The 25,979-nt window shown below is 44.8% G+C and overlaps 2 protein-coding genes across 3 annotated transcripts in view; both read left to right on the top strand.

The window, feature by feature from the left end:
- Positions 1-13,741, top strand: LOC116372964 (ubiquitin carboxyl-terminal hydrolase isozyme L1). 2 transcript variants are annotated; one of them, XM_031821507.1, is made up of 9 exons: positions 4-131; positions 269-280; positions 4,330-4,458; positions 5,047-5,188; positions 6,646-6,731; positions 11,663-11,710; positions 12,277-12,346; positions 12,440-12,498; positions 13,201-13,741. In XM_031821507.1, the coding sequence occupies exons 1-9, from the start codon at positions 99-101 to the stop codon at positions 13,282-13,284; spliced, it is 663 nt and encodes a 220-aa protein (XP_031677367.1). In that variant the 5' UTR covers positions 4-98; the 3' UTR covers positions 13,285-13,741. The 2 variants fall into 2 exon arrangements, with proteins under 2 accessions (XP_031677368.1, XP_031677367.1); XM_031821508.1 differs by lacking the exons at positions 11,663-11,710; positions 12,277-12,346; positions 12,440-12,498; positions 13,201-13,741 and adding an exon at positions 10,379-10,550 and having other exon boundaries at positions 1-131.
- Positions 13,742-15,187: 1,446 nt separating this feature from the next.
- The window catches only part of LOC109879253 (LIM and calponin homology domains-containing protein 1), a gene marked incomplete at its 3' end in the record, with an annotated part of 67,903 nt that continues 57,111 nt past the window's right edge, over positions 15,188-25,979 (top strand). Inside the window, exon 1 of the mRNA XM_031821506.1 lies at positions 15,188-15,653. Coding sequence (XP_031677366.1) covers positions 15,555-15,653 — 99 coding nt within the window. The remainder of the gene's footprint in view (positions 15,654-25,979) is intronic.

Below are 25,979 nucleotides of genomic sequence, written 5' to 3'. Positions count from 1 at the left end.
CGGTCTGGGTGTGATCATATCGCCCAAATCAGCAGCTGGTTGCGACAGAGCAAATTTGACAACATACCGATATACGGGACCGAACCTTACCGAACAGGATGGAGTGGCAACCAATGGAGATCAACCCGGAGGTAGAGAACCATCATAATAAATGTGGTTTTAATACGTATATCATAAGACTGAGACTTAAAATACGCAGCTGCTCGGTTCTAACGGTCTCCCACTGTCTAAATAATATATATTTTCTCTTTGTCTGTCTGTGTTTCAGATGCTGAACAAGGTGTGTATTTAATATCGCTGAGTCATAACCGATATGATGACAGTTGTGTATATGACGTTACAACCAGACAACAGGACATTATAACCAACAGGTGGGTTATTATGGACCTGGCTCGGTCTGGAGTTAGAAATACTAGTTAGGATCAGATTATCATCTGAACGGCAGCGCGACAGAGGTACACGAGATGAACCTGCCGTTAGAATAGAGCCTTTCCGTCGTAGACTACCGTCCGTCTCCCCGGTAGCATCTCTGCCACGCTGCGCCTAGTGCCCCACCCGGTGTCTAGGATACAGGGTGTGGTCTGATGGAAGGATGGAGAGAGAGCGACTAAAGATCAACTTGTCTCTGGCTTTGATTTGAAGTTCATCGCTATTCATTTGGGACAGACTGCCGTGCGGTAATAATGTTCTGATAAAGAAGTTAGTTCAGCGGAGATATGCTTAACGTTAGTGATTATAATATTATTGATTTGAGGCCTGTTCTGCCGAGTCATCATGGACATGTTAGTGTCCATTACCGTGGAGCGTTTCAATTCGGGCTCAACAACCCATCTCCGAGTTCTACTCTCTCTACCTGACGGCCATTTAACTGCTCTGTAAATCACATCTGATTGGTCACATACTCATTTTAGCAGTTATTGCGGGTGTCGCGAAATGCTTGTGTTCGTAGCTCCAACAGTGCCGTAATATCTAATAATTCACCCATCTAAAAGTAAGATAATGGCATTAATAAATATAACAATATTAGGATGATCAATGTCGGGTGGCATTGACTAAATTACAGTAGAATAGAATACAGTATATACATATGAAATGAGCAAAGCAGTATGTAAACCTTATTAAAGTGACCAGTGATTCCATGTCTACAGGGCAGCAGCCTCTAAGGTGCAGGGTTGAGACTGACCAGTGATTCCATGTCTACAGGGCAGCAGCCTCTAAGGTGCAGGGTTGAGACTGACCAGTGATTCCATGTCTACAGGGCAGCAGCCTCTAAGGTGCAGGGTTGAGAGTGACCAGTGATTCCATGTCTACAGGGCAGCAGCCTCTAAGGTGCAGGGTTGAGAGTGACCAGTGATTCCATGTCTACAGGGCAGCAGCCTCTAAGGTGCAGGGTTGAGAGTGACTAGTGATTCCATTAATCCATTAATACAGGGCAGCAGCCTCTAAGGTGCAGGGTTGAGAGTGACCAGTGATTCCATTAATCCATTAATACAGGGCAGCAGCCTCTAAGGTGCAGGGTTGAGAGTGACCAGTGATTCCATTAATCCATTAATACAGGGCAGCAGCCTCTAAGGTGCAGGGTTGAGAGTGACTAGTGTTCCATTATTAAAGTGACCAGTGATTCCATGTCTACAGGGCAGCAGCCTCTAAGGTGCAGGGTTGAGAGTGACTAGTGATTCCATTAATCCATTAATACAGGGCAGCAGCCTCTAAGGTGCAGGGTTGAGAGTGACTAGTGTTCCATTATTAAAGTGACCAGTGATTCCATGTCTACAGGGCAGCAGCCTCTAAGGTGCAGGGTTGAGAGTGACCAGTGATTCCATGTCTACAGGGCAGCAGCCTCTAAGGTGCAGGGTTGAGAGTGACTAGTGTTCCATTATTAAAGTGACCAGTGATTCCATTAATACAGGGCAGCAGCCTCTAAGGTGCAGGGTTGAGAGTGACTAGTGATTCCATTAATCCATTAATACAGGGCAGCAGCCTCTAAGGTGCAGGGTTGAGAGTGACCAGTGATTCCATTAATCCATTAATACAGGGCAGCAGCCTCTAAGGTGCAGGGTTGAGAGTGACTAGTGTTCCATTATTAAAGTGACCAGTGATTCCATGTCTACAGGGCAGCAGCCTCTAAGGTGCAGGGTTGAGAGTGACTAGTGATTCCATTAATCCATTAATACAGGGCAGCAGCCTCTAAGGTGCAGGGTTGAGAGTGACTAGTGTTCCATTATTAAAGTGACCAGTGATTCCATTAATACAGGGCAGCAGCCTCTAAGGTGCAGGGTTGAGAGTGACCAGTGATTCCATGTCTACAGGGCAGCAGCCTCTAAGGTGCAGGGTTGAGAGTGACTAGTGTTCCATTATTAAAGTGACCAGTGATTCCATTAATACAGGGCAGCAGCCTCTAAGGTGCAGGGTTGAGAGTGACTAGTGATTCCATTAATCCATTAATACAGGGCAGCAGCCTCTAAGGTGCAGGGTTGAGAGTGACTAGTGATTCCATTAATCCATTAATACAGGGCAGCAGCCTCTAAGGTGCAGGGTTGAGAGTGACCAGTGATTCCATGTCTACAGGGCAGCAGCCTCTAAGGTGCAGGGTTGAGAGTGACCAGTGATTCCATGTCTACAGGGCAGCAGCCTCTAAGGTGCAGGGTTGAGAGTGACCAGTGATTCCATTAATCCATTAATACAGGGCAGCAGCCTCTAAGGTGCAGGGTTGAGAGTGACTAGTGTTCCATTATTAAAGTGACCAGTGATTCCATGTCTACAGGGCAGCAGCCTCTAAGGTGCAGGGTTGAGAGTGACTAGTGTTCCATTATTAAAGTGACCAGTGATTCCATTAATACAGGGCAGCAGCCTCTAAGGTGCAGGGTTGAGAGTGACTAGTGTTCCATTATTAAAGTGACCAGTGATTCCATGTCTATAGGGCAGCAGCCTCTAAGGTGCAGGGTTGAGAGTGACTAGTGTTCCATTATTAAAGTGACCAGTGATTCCATGTCTACAGGGCAGCAGCCTCTAAGGTGCAGGGTTGAGAGTGACCAGTGATTCCATTAATCCATTAATACAGGGCAGCAGCCTCTAAGGTGCAGGGTTGAGTAACAGGGTGGTAGCTGCTATTGATGGCTATTTAAGTCTGATGGCCTTGATAGAAGCTGTTTTTCAGTCTCTCGGTCCCAGCTTTGATGCAGCTGTACTGACCTCACCTTCTGGATGGTAGCGGGGTGAACAGGCTGTGGCTCGGGTGGTGATGATGCAGCTGTACTGACCTCACCTTCTGGATGCTAGCTGGGTGAACAGGCAGTGGCTCTGGTGGTTGTTGTCCTTGTCTTTTTGGCCTTCCTGTGACATCGGGTGGTGTAGGTGTCCTGAAGGGCAGGTAGTTTGCCCCCGGTGATGCGTTGGGCAGACCGCGCCACCCTCTGGAGAGCCCTGCAGTTTACCGTACCAGGTGGTGATATAGCCTGACAGGATGCTCTCAATTGTGCATCTGTAAAAGTTTGAGGGTTTTATAGGGGGCCAAGCCAAATTTCTTCATCCTTCTTCACAACCAGTGTGGTGCCTTCATCACACTGTCTGTGAGGGTGAACCATTTCAGATTGTCAGTGATGTGTACGCAGAGCAACTTGCTACTTTAGGCTTACGTTCTACTGTATATAGAGTATAGTGTTTTCATTGACTGGGTGAGTTCCAGATACACTGTCTAGATGGTCTGGTTGTCCTAATCTAGCCTGTTGGTGTTGAGCTGTGTCCTGGTTGGTCTAATCTAGCATGTTGGTGTTGCGCTGTGTCCTGGTTGGTGTTGCGCTGTGTCCTGGTTGGTGTTGAGCAGTGTCCTGGTTGGTCTAATCTAGCATGTTGGTGTTGAGCTGTGTTCCGGTTGGTCTAATCTAGCCTGTTGGTGTTGAGCTGTGTTCCGGTTGGTCTAATCTAGCCTGTTGGTGTTGAGCTGTGTCCTGGTTGGTCTAATCTAGCATGTTGGTGTTGAGCTGTGTCCTGGTTGGTCTAATCTAGCCTGTTGGTGTTGAGCTGTGTTCTGGGTGTTCTAATCTAGCCTGTTGGTGTTGAGCTGTGTTCTGGGTGTTCTAATCTAGCCTGTTGGTGTTGAGCTGTGTCCTGGTTGGTCTAATCTAGCATGTTGGTGTTGAGCTGTGTTCCGGTTGGTCTAATCTAGCCTGTTGGTGTTGAGCTGTGTCCTGGTTGGTCTAATCTAGCATGTTGGTGTTGAGCTGTGTTCTGGGTGTTCTAATCTAACCTGTTGGTGTTGAGCTGTGTTCTGGTTGGTCTCTAGAGACTGATAGGAAACCTTCCTGTTAATGTTCTGTTTGACTGTTGCAGGTGCTCAGTGGGCTGGGGGTGTGTGGTAGCTGGGGCTTCGTGGATGTGTTGGGGCTGGAGGATGAGGGAGTGTCTTCAGTACCTTCTCCCAGCTGCGCCCTCATGCTGCTCTTCCCTCTGACACAACAGGTAACCAATGATCTAGCAGTATCTTTATTACGTTGGAAATATGTAGCGCAGTGATGTGGAGCAACTCTGTCCTGGGGACCCCAGGGCTGAGGTTTAGTGTCCTGGGGACCCCAGGGCTGAGGTTTAGTGTCCTGGGGACCCCAGGGCTGAGGTTTAGTGTCCTGGGGACCCCAGGGCTGAGGTTTAGTGTCCTGGGGACCCCAAGGTGATGCACATTTAGTTTCTTTTGCTCTAGTTGCTTGATTTGATTATTTGAATCTCCTGTGTAGTACTAGGGCAAAACCCAGAATGTGCAACCCCTGGGGTCCCAGGACACTAAACCTCAGCCCTGGGGTCCCAGGACACTAAACCTCAGCCCTGGGGTCCCAGGACACTAAACCTCAGCCCTGGGGTCCCAGGACACTAAACCTCAGCCCTGGGGTCCCAGGACACTAAACCTCAGCCCTGGGGTCCCAGGACACTAAACCTCAGCCCTGGGGTCCCAGGACACTAAACCTCAGCCCTGGGGTCCCAGAACTGTGTTTGAGAGACTCTGGTGTAGCATGATGATGATGATGATGATGATGATGATAACGGTGTGTGTTTCAGCACGAGTCGTTCCGGCAGCAGCAGGCTGGGAAGGTGTCGGGAGGTACTGACCTCTACTTCCTGAAACAGACGGTGGTCAACTCCTGTGGCACTGTGGCTCTGCTGCACGCAGTCGCCAACAACCCCACCCACATAGAGTATGGTGAGTAGAAACGGGTCCTGCATGGAGCCAGGATGGAGGGGGGATGTCGAATACCCATACTTGCCTTCATAATAGTCGGCTGATTGGGTATGTGAAAATAGAATGTTTATAGCATGTGATATTTAGAACATGTAGTGATGTCATAGACAGGATGCTTTACAGTTAATAGAATTCACTTCCTCTTGAGGAAGAGACTGGTCTTTATTTAATAGAATTCACTTCCTCTTGAGGAAGAGACTGGTCTTTAATAGAATTCACTTCCTCTTGAGGAAGAGACTGGTCTTTATTTAATAGAATTCACTTCCTCTTGAGGAAGAGACTGGTCTTTATTTAATAGAATTCACTTCCTCTTGAGGAAGAGACTGGTCTTTATTTAATAGAATTCACTTCCTCTTGAGGAAGAGACTGGTCTTTATTTAATAGAATTCACTTCCTCTTGAGGAAGAGACTGGTCTTTATTTAATAGAATTCACTTTCTCTTGAGGAAGAGACTGGTCTTTATTTAATAGAATTCACTTCCTCTTGAGGAAGAGACTGGTCTTTATTTAATAGAATTCACTTCCTCTTGAGGAAGAGACTGGTCTTTATTTAATAGAATTCACTTCCTCTTGAGGAAGAGACTGGTCTTTATTTAATAGAATTCACTTTCTCTTGAGGAAGAGACTGGTCTTTATTTAATAGAATTCACTTCCTCTTGAGGAAGAGACCTGTCTTTATTTAATAGAATTCACTGAACTCTATTGAGGAGGAGACTGGTCTTTATCTAGTAGAATTCACTGAACTCTATTGAGGAAGAGACTGGTCTTTATCCAGTAGAATTCACTGAACTCTTGAGGAAGAGACTGGTCTTTATCTAGTAGAATTCACTGAACTCTTGAGGAAGAGACTGGTCTTTATCTAGTAGAATTCACTGAACTCTATTGAGGAAGAGACTGGTCTTTATCTAGTAGAATTCACTGAACTCTTGAGGAAGAGACTGGTCTTTTCATAATCAGTTGATGATCAGATCCGAGGACTGACAAACGACACAATTACTCATTAGCTGAAGCCGCCTCAGTGTGGATGAGGGTAGGATGGTGATGTGCTTCTTACTGAATATATTTATACTAAACACTACATTCTAAATAGTATGATTAGTACAGAAGTAGGGAAGCCAGATTTCAGACAGGACCAGTGTGTAGTTAGTAGTAGGGAAGACAGATTCAGACAGGACCAGTGTGTAGTTAGTAGTAGGGAAGCCAGATTTCAGACAGGACCAGTGTGTAGTTAGTAGTAGGGAAGCCAGATTTCAGACAGGACCAGTGTGTAGTTAGTAGTAGGGAAGCCAGATTTCAGACAGGACCAGTGTGTAGTTAGTAGTAGGGAAGCCAGATTTCAGACAGGACCAGTGTGTAGTTAGTAGTAGGGAAGACAGATTCAGACAGGACCAGTATGTAACAGTGCTCTCTCTGTGTCAGATGGTGACTCTGCTCTGAAGAAGTTTCTAGATGAGACGGCTAACATGACCCCCGCCCAGCGAGCCACACACCTGGAGAACAACCAGGTAACCCACACATTCACAGTGATCGACAAACACACAGTAATACACTCATGCACACACACACACCTTGGCTATGTCCCAATTTCCACTCCTTCCTCCCGAAGTGTGTACTTGTTCTAAGGTGGGAACTCCCTCTAGCCAAAGCTTCCTCCACTAATCCTAGATCTGTAGTGAATGAGTCCATACTTCAGGAGAAGGTAGATATTATTGGGGGACACCTCACGTCTGGCCTCGTGAACCAGGCTTCCTTAACTGGAAACCTGGGAAGATCCATGTCAGAAATCCGCTAGAGCGGGTTGGAACCCGGTGTAAATCAAGTCACGCCTCACAACACATCAAACCAATCAAATACCTTGCTTGGGAGGAGCTCCGACGGTGTTCACCAGGTTAGTGCCGTAGGAGTTACCCTGATGACTAACATGTCAACAGAACAGGCACTGTGACTAAATATTTAGAATATTCACAGCTACCATGACAACTAACATGTCAACAGAACAGCTACTGTGACTAAATATTTAGAATATTCACAGCTACCGTGACGACTAACATGTCAACAGAACAGGCACGGACAGGCACTTTTTCACAGCATTTCTGTTATTTCAAGATGAAGGCTAACACGAGGGACAGGAAGTAGCTAGACGCACGAGGGACAGGAAGTAGCTAGACGCACGAGGGACAGGAAGTAGCTAGACGCACGAGGGACAGGAAGTAGCTAGACGCACGAGGGACAGGAAGTAGCTAGACGCACGAGGGACAGGAAGTAGCTAGACGCACGAGGGACAGGAAGTAGCTAGACGCACGAGGGACAGGAAGTAGCTAGACGCACGAGGGACAGGAAGTAGCTAGACGCACGAGGGACAGGAAGTAGCTAGATGCACGAGGTTGATGTTTCTGGACTGATGTTCGCTGAGCAGGTGTCCACATCCTGTTGGGCCTGTAGTATAGGTAGGCCTACACATATAACCCATGGGTGGGCCTGTAGTGTAGGTAGACCCTACGGGTATAACCCACGGTGGGCCTGTAGTGTAGGTAGACCCTACGGGTATAACCCACGGTGGGCCTGTAGTGTAGGGAGACCCTACACGTATAACCCATGGGTGGGCCTGTAGTGTAGGGAGACCCTACACGTATAACCCATGGGTGGGCCTGTAGTGTAGGGAGACCCTACACGTATAACCCATGGGTGGGCCTGTAGTGTAGGGAGACCCTTCACGTATAACCCATGGGTGGGCCTGTAGTGTAGGTAGACCCTACACGTATAACCCATGGGTGGGCCTGTAGTGTAGGGAGACCCTACACGTATAACCCATGGGTGGGCCTGTAGTGTAGGGAGACCCTACACGTATAACCCATGGGGGGGCCTGTAGTGTAGGGATGCCCTACACGTATAACCCATGGGTGGGCCTGTAGTGTAGGGAGACCCTACATGTATAACCCACGGTGGGCCTGTAGTGTAGGTAGGCCTGTAGTGTAGGTAGACCCTACACGTATAACCCACGGTGGGCCTGTAGTGTAGGTAGACCCTACACGTATAACCCATGGGGGGGCCTGTAGTGTAGGGAGACCCTACACGTATAACCCATGGGTGGGCCTGTAGTGTAGGGAGACTCTACATGTATAACCCACGGTGGGCCTGTAGTGTAGGTAGGCCTGTAGTGTAGGTAGACCCTACACGTATAACCCACGGTGGGCCTGTAGTGTAGGTAGACCCTACATGTATAACCCACGGTGGGCCTGTAGTGTAGGTAGGCCTGTAGTGTAGGTAGACCCTACACGTATAACCCACGGTGGGCCTGTAGTGTAGGTAGACCCTACACGTATAACCCACGGTGGGCCTGTAGTGTAGGTAGACCCTACACGTATAACCCACGGTGGGCCTGTAGTGTAGGTAGACCCTACACGTATAACCCATGGGGGGGCCTGTAGTGTAGGGAGACCCTACACGTATAACCCATGGGTGGGCCTGTAGTGTAGGGAGACTCTACATGTATAACCCACGGTGGGCCTGTAGTGTAGGTAGGCCTGTAGTGTAGGTAGACCCTACACGTATAACCCACGGTGGGCCTGTAGTGTAGGTAGACCCTACATGTATAACCCACGGTGGGCCTGTAGTGTAGGTAGGCCTGTAGTGTAGGTAGACCCTACACGTATAACCCACGGTGGGCCTGTAGTGTAGGTAGACCCTACACGTATAACCCACGGTGGGCCTGTAGTGTAGGTAGACCCTACACGTATAACCCACGGTGGGCCTGTAGTGTAGGGAGACCCTACACGTATAACCCATGGGGGGGCCTGTAGTGTAGGGAGACCCTACACGTATAACCCATGGGGGGGCCTGTAGTGTAGGGAGACCCTACACGTATAACCCATGGGGGGGCCTGTAGTGTAGGGAGACCCTACACGTATAACCCATGGGGGGGCCTGTAGTGTAGGGAGACCCTACATGTATAACCCACGGTGGGCCTGTAGTGTAGGTAGGCCTGTAGTGTAGGTAGACCCTACACGTATAACCCACGGTGGGCCTGTAGTGTAGGTAGACCCTACATGTATAACCCACGGTGGGCCTGTAGTGTAGGTAGACCTGTAGTGTAGGTAGACCTACACATATAACCCACGGTAGACCTGTAGTGTAGGTAGACCTACACATATAACCCAGGGCATATAGGATGTACCCTTAGTCTCTTGGGACATTCATTGGGACCTCTGTCTCCATCTGTAAACAGGCTGAATAGGATGTTTATTATCTCTGTCCTCAAAGCTTTCCATATCAGAGGACAGAACATCACAAACAGGCTGAATAGGATGTTTATTATCTCTGTCCTAAAAGCTTTCCATATCAGAGGACAGAACATCACAAACAGGCTGACTAGGATGTTTATTATCTCTGTCCTAAAAGCTTTCCATATCAGAGGACAGAACATCACAAACAGGCTGAATAGGATGTTTATTATCTCTGTCCTAAAAGCTTTCCATATCAGAGGACAGAACATCACAAACAGGCTGAATCGGATGTTTATTATCTCTGTCCTAAAAGCTTTCCATATCAGAGGACAGAACATCACAAACAGGCTGAATAGGATGTTTATTATCTCTGTCCTAAAAGCTTTCCATATCAGAGGACAGAACATCACAAACAGGCTGAATAGAAGGTTTATCTCTGTCCTAAAAGCTTTCCATATCAGAGGACAGAACATCACAAACAGGCTGACTAGGATGTTTATTATCTCTGTCCTAAAAGCTTTCCATATCAGAGGACAGAACATCACAAACAGGCTGAATAGGATGTTTATTATCTCTGTCCTAAAAGCTTTCCATATCAGAGGACAGAACATCACAAACAGGCTGAATCGGATGTTTATTATCTCTGTCCTAAAAGCTTTCCATATCAGAGGACAGAACATCACAAACAGGCTGAATCGGATGTTTATTATCTCTGTCCTAAAAGCTTTCCATATCAGAGGACAGAACATCACAAACAGGCTGAATCGGATGTTTATTATCTCTGTCCTAAAAGCTTTCCATATCAGAGGACAGAACATCACAAACAGGCTGAATAGGATGTTTATTATCTCTGTCCTAAAAGCTTTCCATATCAGAGGACAGAACATCACAAACAGGCTGAATAGGATGTTTATTATCTCTGTCCTCAGTTTCCCCCTCAATGGAAAGATTCCCCAGTTCCAGTCCATAATATTCTCCGTCAATATGGCCTGTCTTCTCCCGTAGCCTCGGCCACTAGAGGACAGCAGAGCTGCTGGGTTCTGAGATGCATGGCTTCACAGACCAATATGGTGTTGTAACGAATAGGAATACATGCATTATATGGGTTAATATGTGTTGTAACGAATAGGAATACATGATTATATGGGTTAATATGGTGTTGTAACGAATAGGAATACATGCATTATATGGGTTAATATGTGTTGTAACGAATAGGAATACATGATTATATGGGTTAATATGTGTTGTAACGAATAGGAATACATGCATTATATGGGTTAATATGTATGTTTTTAGTGTTTGTGTAGAAATATTTATCAATAGGCTTTAATGTTCACTGAGTGTACAAAACATTAAGAACAGCTCTTTCCATTACAGATTGATCAAGTGAAAGCTATGATCCCTTATTGATGTCACTTGTTAAATCCACTTCAGTCAGTGTAGATGAAAGGCAGGAGACGGGTTAAGAAGGATTTTTAAGCCTTGAGACATGGATTGTGTATCTGTACCATTGAGGGTGAATGGGCAAGACGCTGTTGAAGTGCCTTTGAATGGGGTATGGCAGTAGGTGCCAGGGGCACCGGTTTGTGTCAAGAACTGCAACGCTGCTGTGTTTCACGACAGTTTCCTGTGTATCAATGGTTTTTAACCGAAAGGTTTCTGGATAGAATCCTAGCTGACAAGGTAAAAATCTGCCGTTCTGCCCCTGAACAAGGCAGTTAACCTACTGTTCCCCAGAAGGCCGTCATTGTAAATAAGAATTTGTTCTTAACAGACCTGTCTAGTTAAATATTTTTTTTAAACTGTGGGAACTTATCGACAGGTGTGGGCCTTTCCTACTCCTGCCAAATTAATTGAGTTTACCACAGGTGGACTCCAAGCTGTAGAAACATTTTTAAGGATGATCAATGGGAACCATATACACCTGAGCTCCACTTCTAGTCTCCTAGCAAAGGGTCTGAATACTAGTGTAAATAAGGTATTATATCATTTTATAAATTAGCCCATTTCTAACCCTCTTTTTGCTTTGTCAATATCGGCCATTGTGTGAAGATTAAATTGGTTTTTCCCCCGTCATTAATCTTTTTTAGAATGTAACAAAGTGTGGAAAGTCAAGGGGTCTGAATTCTTGTTTAATGTAAATACCTGTCTGTCTAATGTAAGTACCTGTATGTCTCTATACAGATGTGTGTGTATATTGTTGTCTCTTGCAGGCCATCAGAGAGGCTCATGAGGAAGTGGCAGCACAGGGCCAGTGCAGGGTGAGAACACAATGCAACATAAGGACCTCCTCAGATGTTACTTATGTAGAATTTCATATTGTATACTCTCCCTCCCTCTTTCTCACCCTCTCTTTCTCTCCCTCTCTTTCTAACCCTCTCTTTCTCTCCCTCCCTCTTTCTCTCCCTCCCTCTTTCTCTCCCTCCCTCTTTCTCTCCCTCCCTCTTTCTCTCCCTCCCTCTTTCTAACCCTCTCTTTCTAACCCTTCCTCTTTCTCTCCCCCTCTTTCTCTCCCTTCCTCTTTCTCTCCCCCTCTTTCTCTCCCTCTCTTTCTCTCCCTCTCTTTCTCTCCCTCTCTTTCTAACCCTCTCTTTCTCTCCCTCCCTCTTTCTCTCCCTCCCTCTTTCTCTCCCTCCCTCTTTCTCTCCCTCCCTCTTTCTAACCCTCTCTTTCTAACCCTTCCTCTTTCTCTTTCTCTCCCTCTCTTTCTCTCCCTCTCTTTCTCTCCCTCTCTTTCTCTCCCTCTCTTTCTCTCCCTCTCTTTCTCTCCCTCTCTTTCTCTCTTTCTCTCCCTCGCTTTCTAACCCTCGCTTTCTTTCTCTTTCAGGTGGAGGCAGATAACGTCAACTTCCATTTTATCACCTTTGTCAATGTGAAAGGACAGCTTTATGAGCTGGGTGAGTGTGTGTCCCGCCCCGTCTCCCCAGGTGTTCCGCCCCGGTGTGTATTTACACACTTTCTCTGTCTCTCTCTGTGATTCTGTTGTGTAGATGGTAGGATGGAGGGACCGGTGAACCATGGAACCACCAAGGATGACTCCTTCCTCAAGGTACGTTCCCCTTCCATTCATCTAATCCCAGCCGACGTGTCAAACTGTAAAGTCAGATTTTATTTCATACGAAGAATCACCCTACAGAGCAGCACAGTGTTGTTTTTCCTCACCAAAGTAACGCGCCGTCACTCCCCTCCCGTGGGGACAGTGAGGAGGCAGCGACGTTTGATTGGTTCATAAGCAAATGCGTATAATCTCAACAAATGTTCAACAATAAAAACCAAACAATGGAACCTTATAGACTCCTCCCAGAAATGTGTTCTGATTCGAAGTTTAACTAGTGATTCCAGGCTATTGGTTAAACAGCTGCAATGTGCTCTGCGACCAAAACATGACCTTCTATTGCGAGCTGATGGAGTGTATACCTTCTATTGCGAGCTGATGGAGTGCATACCTTCTATTGCGAGCTGATGGAGTGCATACCTTCTATTGCGAGCTGATGGAGTGCATACCTTCTATTGCGAGCTGATGGAGTGCATACCTTCTATTGCTAGCTGATGGAGTATATAGACATTCTACATCTGTCAGACGTCTTGCCATTGAACTCACTGCATCGTCCCAGTGTATCCTGTTTAACCAGAGGGTTGTGCTAGCTGGGCTGTTCGTCTAGCGTTTCGCTACACCCGTGATAACATCTGCTAAATATTGATTAATTTAGCAGAGGCTCCAGAGCTTAATCTCTCTCCTCTCTCTCCCCAGGATGCAGCCAGGGTGTGTCGGGGTTTTGTGGAGAGAGCAGAGGGAGAGGTCCGCTTCTCTGCTGTGGCCCTCTGTCATACCTAGAGACCCTGGAGAGGGACACACACACACACACACACACACACACACACACGTGAACCATGGTGTACACACACACCCGGTATGTACTGGAAACATAGTTTGCACTCTCCCCACACACACACACACCGCAGCACACATGTGTAGATGTTAGTTTGCACAAGCCTTGTGTCACGATGTCACTACTGCTGTACTGTCTTATTTATTTTTCCAAGTCAGATCACCACTGAGAAAGTAGTGCACTTACATGGGGGAGTAGGGAGCCGTTTGATCTGCAGCCTGTGAGGTGTTCCTGTTTTTCTGCTGTCTGACTCCTCAGCTCTGTTTCTAACAGCTGTTACATCAGACTACGATGTTAAGATGACGTTGTTACTGTGTTAGGATGTTACAACGTTGGCTGTGCTTTGCCTTTCTGCATCTTCCTGTGCTGCTGACTGCCAATAAACAACCAAACTACACACTTCTCCTCTCTGTGATGTACAGTCATTAACTTCTGTAATTACTGTACTTGAGTAGCTTTTCAGAGTAAAATGTTGAAGTACCTTCTACTTTAGGAGGGTATTTCAGTTCTCTTTCCATCCTGATATTTTCAAACGTGTTCGATTTGACTTAAAGTAGTATCTGTACTTTACTATGGTTGACTTCTTTCACTTCACTACACCCCCCCCCCCCCAAAAAATACATACATTTTCCCTGACAGACAAGTGCTCATTACATTTTGAATGCTTAGCAGGACAGACAAATTGTCCAATTCACTTTCTTGTCAAGAGCATCTCTGGTCATCTCTACTGCCTCTGATCTGGAGGACTGGGGGGGCAGTTATCCCCTAGTGTGGGGGGGGGCAGTTATCCCCTAGTGTGGGGGGGGGCAGTTATCCCCTAGTGTGGGGGGGGGCAGTTATCCCCTAGTGTGGGGGGGGGCAGTTATCCCCTAGTGTGGGGGGGGCAGTTATCCCCTAGTGTGGGGGGGGCAGTTATCCCCTAGTGTGGGGGGGGGCAGTTATCCCCTAGTGTGGGGGGGGCAGTTATCCCCTAGTGTGGGGGGGGCAGTTATCCCCTAGTGTGGGGGGGGCAGTTATCCCCTAGTAGGGGGGGGGGGGGGTGAGTTTCCCCAAACACTCATCGATCATATTACTACATCAAATTCTCTACATTTCTCTCAACAGGTGGATTGTTTATCGTAAAGCTTTTGTACTTGTATATTGAACATTTATAACCCCAGTGGAATATATCTACAACTTCAAAATGTCATGTGATCAATTTACCACAACTGTTTTGTTGAAATATCTCCAAGTTGTGATAAATAATTTGGTGACATCTTGTGGTGGTAATGTGAATTACGGGGGAGAGTTACCCCCGGGGGGGCAGTTCCTCCTAGAACCCTACTATGTTTTCACCCTTTAGAACATTTTTAAACAAATCTAAACGGAATTAAAAATACATTTGGACTCTAAATTTCCATGGACATTATTAAATATGTAAATCATGTTAAGTATCCTAATAATGAACCCATGTATATTGATGTGAAAACATGAATTAATCTGTTTGTAAAAATCAACATGTTAAAATGTTTTCATTAAATAACAGAAGTCCAAAGTTATCGCTGTGGTCTTCGGACGGAATTTGTCCAGATCAGAGCTGGGAGCGCGTCGCCGTGGTTACAGACGCGGTGCGGCAGCGCGTCGCCGTGGTTATAGACGCGGTGCGGCATCGCGTCGCCGTGGTTATAGACGCGGTGCGGCAGCGCGTCGCCGTGGTTAGACACCGTGCGGCAGCGCGTTGCCGTGGTTACAGATGCGGTGAATCAACGGGACCTTTCTGGCGCTCGGTGGCAGCTACGTCACGTTGTCTCGCCAGCTGACCGGAATTATAACGCCACCGTTTGTAAAATACACACACCGCCCCAACCCCCCCCTCCAACATTCTTCTATCCTCCCCGTCCTGCGGGCACCAGGACCGGCTGCTTGGCGTCTGTCTCGCGCCTGGCCGGTTGGAGGTTATTTTTAGTGTCCGGTTGTTTCGTGTTGCAGTGTGGGGAGTCACGATAGATCATTTTCCTCTACAGCCCAACCGGGAGACGCTCACGCCGAGTTACGGAGAATCCTGGTAGAATAACGGATATAACAGATACGGGCCCTCCGTGAGCCTTAACCGGTGGAATAACAAGCCCAGCTGTCCGGTAGGAATTAAGGGACGACATTGCCGAGCTTTTCTTAACGGAGAAAGGATATTTAAACCCCACGAACGCACCATAGCCTACTGAAGCCTTTATCAGAGATGGCCAGCACCGGGACTGAGCGCGAGGAACCTCACGTTCCCCTGGACGAACTGAGACATCCGGAGCCTGCATTCAGAGAGGCGCAGAAGTGGATCGAGGTGAGATGTCTGTGTATATAAACAGGGGTTATTACCGGGGTTATAAATGTTATATTACAGTAGGGGGTTATAAATGTTATATTACAGTAGGGGGTTATAAATGTTATTACAGTAGGGGGTTATAAATGTTATTACAGTAGGGGGTTATAAATGTTATATTACAGTAGGGGGTTCTAGAGACCGGGGTTATAAATGTTATATTACAGTAGGGGGTTATAAATGTTATTACAGTAGGGGGTTATAAATGTTATATTACAGTAGGGGGTTCTGGAGACCGGGGTTATAAATGTTATATTACAGTAGGGGGTTCTGGAGACCGGGGTTATAAATGTCATATTGCTGTAGGGGGTTATAAATGTTATTACAGTAGGGGGTTATAAATGTTATTACAGTAGGGGGTTATAAATGTTATTACAGTAGGGGGTTATAAATGTTATATTACAGTAGGGGGTTCTAGAGACCGGGGTTATAAATGTTATATTACAGTAGGGGGTTATAAATGTTATTACAGTAGGGGGTTATAAATGTTATTACAGTAGGGGGTTATAAATGTTATTACAGTAGGGGGTTATAAATGTTATTACAGTAGGGGGTTATAAATGTTATTACAGTAGGGGGTTGTAAATGTTATTACAGTAGGGGGTTATAAATGTTATATTACAGTAGGGGGTTCTAGAGACCGGGGTTATAAATGTCATATTGCTGTAGGGGGTTATAAATGTCATATTGCTGTAGGGGGTTATAAATGTCATATTGCAGTAGGGGGTTATAAATGTTATTACAGTAGGGGGTTATAAATGTCATATTACAGTAGGGGGTTATAAATGTTATATTACAGTAGGGGGTTCTAGAGACCGGGGTTATAAATGTTATATTGCTGTAGGGGGTTCTAGAGACCGGGGTTATAAATGTCATATTGCAGTAGGGGGTTATAAATGTTATTACAGTAGGGGGTTATAAATGTCATATTACAGTAGGGGGTTATAAATGTTATATTACAGTAGGGGGTTCTAGAGACCGGGGTTATAAATGTTATATTGCTGTAGGGGGTTCTAGAGACCGGGGTTATAAATGTTATATTGCAGTAGTAGGTTCTGGACTGGAGACCTGGGACTGAGGGGATAGCCTATAAATGTACTATTGCCCTGTCACCTGTTGTCTCACAGGGTGTCTGGTTACAACTTGACTAGAAGGCTTAATGTGGGACATTACTGCTGCGTGATGAAGTGTGTGTGTGTTTGAGTGAAACTAAGAGAATATTATCTAGTAAGGGATGGAACTTACTAGAATAGTATCTCTCCGTTCCTCTCGGTGGCCATGTTTGGTTTGTCTGAAGACACCCGGAGAGAGAAACGCGTTCCCCCTGAGCGCATGCACCAGAACCCCGCCTCCCGCAGGCGAGAGCCAGGAGATTCCGGATGGTAGCCATGGCAGTGAAAATGTGGACTAGTATTCACGCACATGGCTCTCTCTGTGATGTTTACAATCAATCGTGTCGTTTCAGTGACTTCTGTGTGTGTCGGGGGGGAGGGTCTTGTTATTATGAGTAGATCTATATGGTAACCTGTTTTCCACCATCTGATTGGTGGACAGCGACTGAGTGAAGTCAGCTAGTTCAACACTTCCTGTCTCAACCAGAGATCATGAGGATGATGATGGTATCTTTGGTATCTTGTCAATCACCACACACACACACCATAGCCAAATACATTTCAACTCTGTTTTTCACAATTCCTGACATTTAGTCCAAGTAAAAATTATCTTTCTTAGGTCAATAGGATCACCACTTTATTTTAAGAATGTGAAATGTCAGAATAATAGTAGAGAGAATGATTTATTTCAGCTTTTATTTCTTTCATCACATTCCAAGTGGGTCAGAAGTTTACATACACTCAGTTAGTATTTGGTGGCATTGCCTTTAAATTGTTTAACTTGGGTCAAACATTTCGGGTAGCTTTCCATAAGCTTCCCACAATAAGTTGGGTGAATTTTGGCCCATTCCTCCTGACAGAGCTGGTGTAACTGAGTCAGCTTTGTAGGCCTCCTTGCTCGCACACGCTTTTTCAGTTCTGCCCACACATTTTCTATGGGATTGAGGTCAGGGCTTTGTGATGGCCACTCAAATACCTTGACTTTGTTGTCCTTAAGCCATTTTGCCACAACTTTGGAAGTATGCTTGGGGTCATTGTCCATTTGGAAGGCCCACTCTTTCAATCACAACATTCTTATTGGCAGACTCGACAGCCTTGGTTTCTCAAATGATTGCCTTGCCTGGTTTACCAACTACTTCTCTGATAGAGTTCAGTGTGTCAAATCGGAGGGCCTGTTGTCTGGACCTCTGAGTCTCTATGGGTGTGCCACAGGGTTCAATTCTCGGGCCGACTCTCTTTTCTGTATACATCAATGATGTTGCTCTTGCTGCTGGTGATTCTCTGATCCACCTCTACGCAGACGACACCATTCTGTATACTTCTGGCCCCTCCTTGGACACTGTGTTAACTAACCTCCAGACGAGCTTCAATGCCATACAACTCTCCTTCCGTGGCCTCCAACTGCTTTTAAATGCTAGTAAAACTAAATGCATGCTATTCAACCGATTGTTGCCCGAACCCGCCTGCCCGGCTAGCATCACTACTCTGGACGGTTCTGACTTAGAATATGTGGACAACTACAAATACCTAGGTGTCTGGTTAGACTGTAAACTCTCCTTCCAGACTCACATCAAGCATCTCCAATCCAAAATTAAATCTAGAATCGGCTTCCTATATCGCAACAAAGCATGCTTCACTCATACTGCCAAACATACCCTCGTAAAACTGACCATCCTACCGATCCTCGACTTCGGTGATGTCATCTATAAAATAGCCTCCAACACTCTACTCAGCAAGTTGGATGCAGTCTATCACAGTGCCATCCGTTTTGTCACCAAAGCCACATACACTACCCACCATTGCGACCTGTACGTTCTCGTTGGTTGGTCCTCGCTTCGTACTCGTCGTCAAACCCACTGGCTCCAGGTTATCTACAAGTCTCTGCTGGGTAAAGCCCCACCTTATCTCAGCTCACTGGTCACCATAGCAGCACCCACTCGTAGCACGTGCTCCAGCAGGTATATCTCACTGGTCACCCCCAAAGCCAATTCCTCGTTTGGTCGTCTTTCCTTCCAGTTCTCTGCTGCCCATGACTGGAACGAATTGCAAAAATCTCTGAAGCTGGAGACTCACATCTCCCTCACTAACTTTAAGCACCAGCTGTCAGAGCATTTTATAGATCACTGCACCTGTACCTGTCTGTAAACAGCCCATCTCTCTACCTACCTCATCCCCATACTGGTATTTATCTATTTATTTATTTTGCTCCTTTACACCCCAGTATCTCTACCTGCACATTCATCTTCTGCCGATCTACCATTCCAGTGTTTTAATTGCTATATTGTAATTACTTCGCCACCATGGCCTATTTATTTCCTTAACTTACCTCATTTGCACTCACTGTATATAGACTTTTTGTTTTCTTTTGTTCTACTGTTTTATTGACTGTATGTTTTGTTTATTCCATGTGTAACTCTGTGTTGTTGTATGTGTCGACTTGCTACGCTTTATTTTGGCCGGGTCGCAGTAGTTCTCAACCTACCTGGTTAAATAAAGGTGAAATAAAAATAAAAAAATGCGACCAAGCTTTAACTTCCTGACTGATGTCTTGACTGATGTCTTGAGATGTTGCTACATAATTTTCCATCCTCATGATGCCATCTATTTTGTGAAGTGCACCAGTCCCTCCTGCAGTAAAGCACCTCCACAACATGATGCTGCCACCCCTGTGCTTCACGGTTGGGATGGTGTTCTTCAGCTTGCAAGCCTCCCCCTTTTTCCTCCAAACATAACGATGGTCATTATGGCCAAACAGTTCTATTTTTGTTTCATCAGACCAGAGACATTTCTCCAAAAAGTAAGATCTTTGTCCCCATGTGCAGTTGCAAACCCTAGTCTGGCTTTTTCATGGCGGCTTTGGAGCAGTGGCTTCTTCCTTGCTGAATGGCCTTTCAGGTTATGTCGATATAGGACTTGTTTTACTTTGGATATAGATACTTTTGTACTATTGTTTGTACAGATGAACGTGCTACCTTCAGGCATTTGGAAATTGCTCCCAAGGATGAACCAGACTTGTCGAGGTCTACAATTTATTTTCTGAGGTCTTGGTTGATTTCGTTTTATTGTCCCATGATGTCAAGCAAAGAGGCACTGCGTTTGAAGGTAGGCCTTTAAATACATCCACAGGTACACCTCCAATTGACTCAAATTATGTCAATTAGCCTATCGGAAGCTTCTAAAGGCATGAAATCATTTTCTGTAATTTTCCATGCTGTTTAAAGTCAGAGTAAACTTAGTGTATGTAAACTTCTGACCCACTGGAATTGTGATACAGTGAATTATAAGTGAAATAATCTGTCTGTAAACAATTGTTGGAAAAATGACTTGTGTCATGCACAAAGTAGATGTCCTAACCAACTTGCCAAAACTATAGTTTGTTAAACAAGAAATGTGTGGAATGGTTGAAAAATGAGTTTTAATGACTCCAACCTAAGTGAATGTAAACTTCTGACTTCTGACAACTGTAGGTAGCAGGAGGACATTTATCTCTGTTGAGATCATTTCCTTTTTAATTTATAGCCAGAGGTAAAAAAAATCCTGTTTTGACTCATTTAATAGAGTGGGTTAGGTCTGCTCAATACCAAATTAGCATACCCCCTGAGTCTCTTCCCTGTTTCACACCTGGTAGTTTGGTGGATGGGACTACCAGCTCTCTGTAACCTAGAGGACAACCAGTGGGTCCATCTCCTCTATACCACCCACCTGGTAGTGTGGTGGATGGGACTACCAGCTCTCTGTAACCTAGAGGTCAACCAGTGGGTCCGTCTCCTCTATACCACCCACCTGGTAGTGTGGTGGATGGGACTACCAGCTCTCTGTAACCTAGAGGACAACCAGTGTGTCCGTCTCCTCTATACCACCCACCTGGTAGTGTGGTGGATGGGACTACCAGCTCTCTGTAACCTAGAGGACAACCAGTGGGTCTGTCGCCTCTTTACCATGTTTCTTGTAGGATGACAATGTCTATATTTCTGATATCTTTGGTGAAGTCCAGGTTCCTGCTCATTAGGCCAAAGACAGATCTCAGATCTGGTATATTCCAGGATCAGATAGTATGTGCGTCTGTCTTTCTCTCCCTTTCTCTCTCTCATCTATATATATATATATATATATATATATATATATATATCTCTCTCTCTCTCTCTCTCTCTCTCTCTCTCTCTCTCTCTCTCTCTCTCTCTCTCTCTCTCTCTCTCTCTCTCTGTCTCTCTCTCTGTCTCTCTCTCTGTCTCTCTCTGTCTCTGTCTCTGTCTCTCTCTGTCTCTCAATCTGTCTCTCTCTCTGTCTCTCAATCTGTCTCTCTCTCTCTCTCTCAATCTGTCTCTCTCTCTCTCTCTGTCTCTCTCTCTCTCTCTGTCTCTCTCTCTCTGTCTCTCTCTCTCTCTGTCTCTCTCTCTCTCTCTCTGTCTCTCTCTCTCTCTCTCTCTGTCTCTCTCTCTCTCTCTGTCTCTCTCTCAATCTGTCTCTCAATCTGTCTCTCTCTCTCAATCTGTCTCTCTCTCTCAATCTGTCTCTCTCTCTCAATCTGTCTCTCTCTCTCAATCTGTCTCTCTCTCTCAATCTGTCTCTCTCTCTCAATCTGTCTCTCTCTCAATCTGTCTCTCTCTCTCAATCTGTCTCTCTCTCAATCTGTCTCTCTCTCTCAATCTGTCTCTCTCTTCTTAATTCTCTAGTTATTTATGACTGGTAAGGCTGCCTCTCTTTCGTGTGTGTCTGTGTGTGTGACATTGGTGTCCAAGGAGACGTGTGTTCTAGAACAGAGATACCTCTGACGTGTGTTCTAGAACAGAGATACCTCTGACGTGTGTTCTAGAACAGATATACCTCTGACGTGTGTTCTAGAACAGAGATACCTCTGACGTGTGTTCTAGAACAGAGAAACCTCTAACGTGTGTGTGTGTGTGTTTTACATGCCTGATGTCACAGCTGTCCTTGCAGGGATTAATTGGAATAGCTTCAGATGTCCAACTGCAATATCTCTGTGGGTGTGTGTAGTGCTTGCGTGTGTCTGTAATCTGGAGAGGTAGATGGAGAGAGAGTCCGTACAATAATTCTACATTTAATTTATATTATTATAGAAAATTATTATATGAAATCATGTTTGATTGGGCCTCCCTCGTCGCGCCGCGGACTAAGGCACCGCATCGCAGTGTTGAGGCGTCACTACAGATCCAGGTTTGTTGGTAATCTGATGTTGAGTCAGTAGAATAGTGTCTATCGTTGGATGTTGAGTCAGCAGAATAGTGTCTATCGTTGGATGTTGAGTCAGCAGAATAGTGTCTATCGTTGGTAGACTGGGGTTAATAATCTGATGTTGAGTCAGGAGAATAGTGTCTATCGTTGGATGTTGAGTCAGTAGAATAGTGTCTATCGTTGGATGTTGAGTCAGGAGAATAATGTCTATCGTTGGTAGACTGGGGTTAATAATCTGATGTTGAGTCAGGAGAATAGTGTCTATCGTTGGATGTTGAGTCAGGAGAATAGTGTCTATCGTTGGATGTTGAGTCAGGAGAATAGTGTCTATCGTTGGATGTTGAGTCAGGAGAATAGTGTCTATCGTTGGTAGACTGGGGTTAATAATCTGATGTTGAGTCAGGAGAATAGTGTCTATCGTTGGATGTTGAGTCAGGAGAATAGTGTCTATCGTTGGATGTTGAGTCAGGAGAATAGTGTCTATCGTTGGTAGACTGGGGTTAATAATCTTGATGTTGAGTCAGTAGAATAGTGTCTATCGTTGGTAGACTGGGGTTAATAATCTGATGTTGAGTCAGGAGAATAGTGTCTATCGTTGGTAGACTGGGCCTGTCATCATTCACTTTGAACTGGACTGTGTGTTTACAGGCAGTAGGGCCTGCCATCATTCACTATGAACTGGACTGTGTGTTTACAGGCAGTAGGGCCTGCCATCATTCACTTTGAACTGGACTGTGTGTTTACAGGCAGTAGGGCCTGCCATCATTCACTATGAACTGGACTGTGTGTTTACAGGCAGTAGGGCCTGCCATCATTCACTATGAACTGGACTGTGTGTTTACAGGCAGTAGGGCCTGCCATCATTCACTTTGAACTGGACTGTGTGTTTACAGGCAGTAGGGCCTGTCATCATTCACTCTGAACTGGACTGTGTGTTTACAGGCAGTAGGGCCTGCCATCATTCACTATGAACTGGACTGTGTGTTTACAGGCAGTAGGGCCTGTCATCATTCACTATGAACTGGACTGTGTGTTTACAGGCAGTAACAACAGCGTGACTTCAGATCATTAGAACACATTCACCAAAAGACACAAAATACACCTGAATAGATTTCTGTAAATATTTAAAAACACCACGGGAGTCCTCCTACATTAGGGAACTTTACAGTCCTATTGATTAAACAACCATGAAAAGGTTGGCTCTCGCTCCCTCAGTTATACACATCAACAGCTTACCCACCAATGCATGCTTGTCCCAACCCATGCTTTGACAACTGAATGGGAACTTGCCTGCCCTCACATTTGATCGATGCCAAATACATTTGATTGACAACTAAGGGTGCGTTCATAATTGCCTCCAGTGTGTCAGAATGCGATCTGGGTCGTTTGTAAATTCAGAGCGTTTCGCTGTCTCAGTGTTCTGTTATGGAAGGTTGAGTCAACTACAACAATGTCTCAGTGTTCTGTTATGGAAGGTTGAGTCAACTACAACAATGTCTCAGTGTTCTGTTATGGAAGGTTGAGTCAACTACAACAATGTCTCAGTGTTCTGTTATGGAAGGTTGAGTCAACTACAACAATGTCTCAGTGTTCTGTTATGGAAGGTTGAGTCAACTACAACAATGTCTCAGTGTTCTGTTATGGAAGGTTGAGTCAACTACAACAATGTCTCAGTGTTCTGTTATGGAAGGTTGAGTCAACTACAACAATGTCTCAGTGTTCTGTTATGGAAGGTTGAGTCAACTACAACAATGTCTCAGTGTTCTGTTATGGAAGGTTGAGTCAACTACAACAATGTCTCAGTGTTCTGTTATGGAAGGTTGAGTCAACTACAACAATGTCTCAGTGTTCTGTTATGGAAGGTTGAGTCAACTACAACAATGTCTTACTCTACGTCATGGATTTTTGGCTCAAATAGAACATATTTTTAAAACCCCTTTACGAAGTTGGTTTGTAGCATGAACTGGGAATGTGATATTTTGACTGATATTATGATTGTCTGTTTGTTTCATGTCTGCCAAGTAGTTAAAACACTTTCCCTTCCACTCTACATTATTACTGTAATGATGCTCTTATTACATGTGTTAACTGTTGTTACTTCTGTTGTCAATTCACTTGTTTCATATGTTGTTAATGTTGTTACCAATTTGAATAAATGTATTTGATGTACAAATGTATTGTTTTTCAGACATTTAGAATTTCCCTGAAATGTCCCTGTAAATGTACAGCATTATACTGGCAACAGAGTTGGCAGCTTTTACAGTAAGGAAATATTACTGTAAAATACACTATAAACTGGGTGGTTGGAGCCCTGAATGCTGATTGACTGAAAGCCGTGGTATACCACGGTTTGACAAAACATATTTTTACTTTTCTAATTACGTTGGTAACCAGTTTATAATAGCAATAAGGCATCTCGGGGGTTTGTGGTATATGGCCAATATACCACGGTTAACGGCTGTATCAAGGCAGTCCACGTTGTGTCGTGCCCAAGAACAGCCCTAAGCCATATTCCACATCCCCTCGTGCCTTATTGCTTAATTATAGCATCAAAACTGTTAAGCAAATGCACAGTGTTATGCTGGCAACTCTGGTGCCAGTATAATGCTGTACATTTACAGAGAAAAGACAGGGTAGATCCTGGCTAAACCCTTTTAAAACCTGGTTAGAACCTCTTTATAACCTGGTTAGAACCTCTTTATTAACCTGGTTAGAACCTCTTTATAACCTGGTTAGAACCTCTTTATTAACCTGGTTAGAACCTCTTTATTAACCTGGTTAGAACATCTTTATTAACCTGGTTAGAACCTCTTTATTAACCTGGTTAGAACCTCTTTATTAACCTGGTTAGAACCTCTTTATTAACCTGGTTAGAACCTCTTTATTAACCTGGTTAGAACCTCTTTATTAACCTGGTTAGAACCTCTTTATTAACCTGGTTAGAACCTCTTTATTAACCTGGTTAGAACCTTTTTATTAACCTGGTTAGAACCTCTTTATTAACCTGGTTAGAACCTCTTTATTAACCTGGTTAGAACCTCTTTATTAACCTGGTTAGAACCTCTTTATTAACCTGGTTAGAACCTCTTTATAACCTGGTTAGAACCTCTTTATTAACCTGGTTAGAACCTCTTTATTAACCTGGTTAGAACCTCTTTATTAACCTGGTTAGAACCTCTTTATAACCTGGTTAGAACCTCTTTATTAACCTGGTTAGAACCTCTTTATTAACCTGGTTAGAACCTCTTTATTAACCTGGTTAGAACCTCTTTATTAACCTGGTTAGAACCTCTTTATTAACCTGGTTAGAACCTCTTTATTAACCTGGTTAGAACCTCTTTATTAACCTGGTTAGAACCTCTTTATTAACCTGGTTAGAACCTCTTTATTAACCTGGTTAGAACCTTTTTATTAACCTGGTTAGAACCTCTTTATTAACCTGGTTAGAACCTTTTTATTAACCTGGTTAGAACCTCTTTATTAACCTGGTTAGATCCTCTTTAGAACCTGGTTAGAACCTCGCTAGAACATGGTTAGAAACTCGCTAGAACCTGGTTAGAACCTCGCTAGAACCTGGTTAGAACCTCGCTAGAACCTGGTTAGAACCTATTTTACCCTGGTTAGTACCTGGTTATAACCTCTTTATAACCTGGTTATAACCTCTTATTAACCTGGTTAGAACCTCTTTATTAACCTGGTTAGAACCTCTTTATTAACCTGGTTAGAACCTCTTTATTAACCTGGTTAGAACCTCTTTATAACCTGGTTAGAACCTCTTTATTAACCTGGTTAGAACCTCTTTATTAACCTGGTTAGAACCTCTTTATTAACCTGGTTAGAACCTCTTTATTAACCTGGTTAGAACCTCTTTATTAACCTGGTTAGAACCTCTTTATTAACCTGGTTAGAACCTCTTTATTAACCTGGTTAGAACCTCTTTATTAACCTGGTTAGAACCTCTTTATTAACCTGGTTAGAACCT

The sequence above is a fragment of the Oncorhynchus kisutch genome, unplaced genomic scaffold, assembly GCF_002021735.2.
Source record: "Oncorhynchus kisutch isolate 150728-3 unplaced genomic scaffold, Okis_V2 scaffold3982, whole genome shotgun sequence".
Lineage (NCBI taxonomy): Eukaryota > Metazoa > Chordata > Actinopteri > Salmoniformes > Salmonidae > Oncorhynchus > Oncorhynchus kisutch.
The sequence above is the reverse complement of the archived record's forward strand: the minus strand, read 5'-3'. Positions and strand labels throughout refer to the sequence as shown.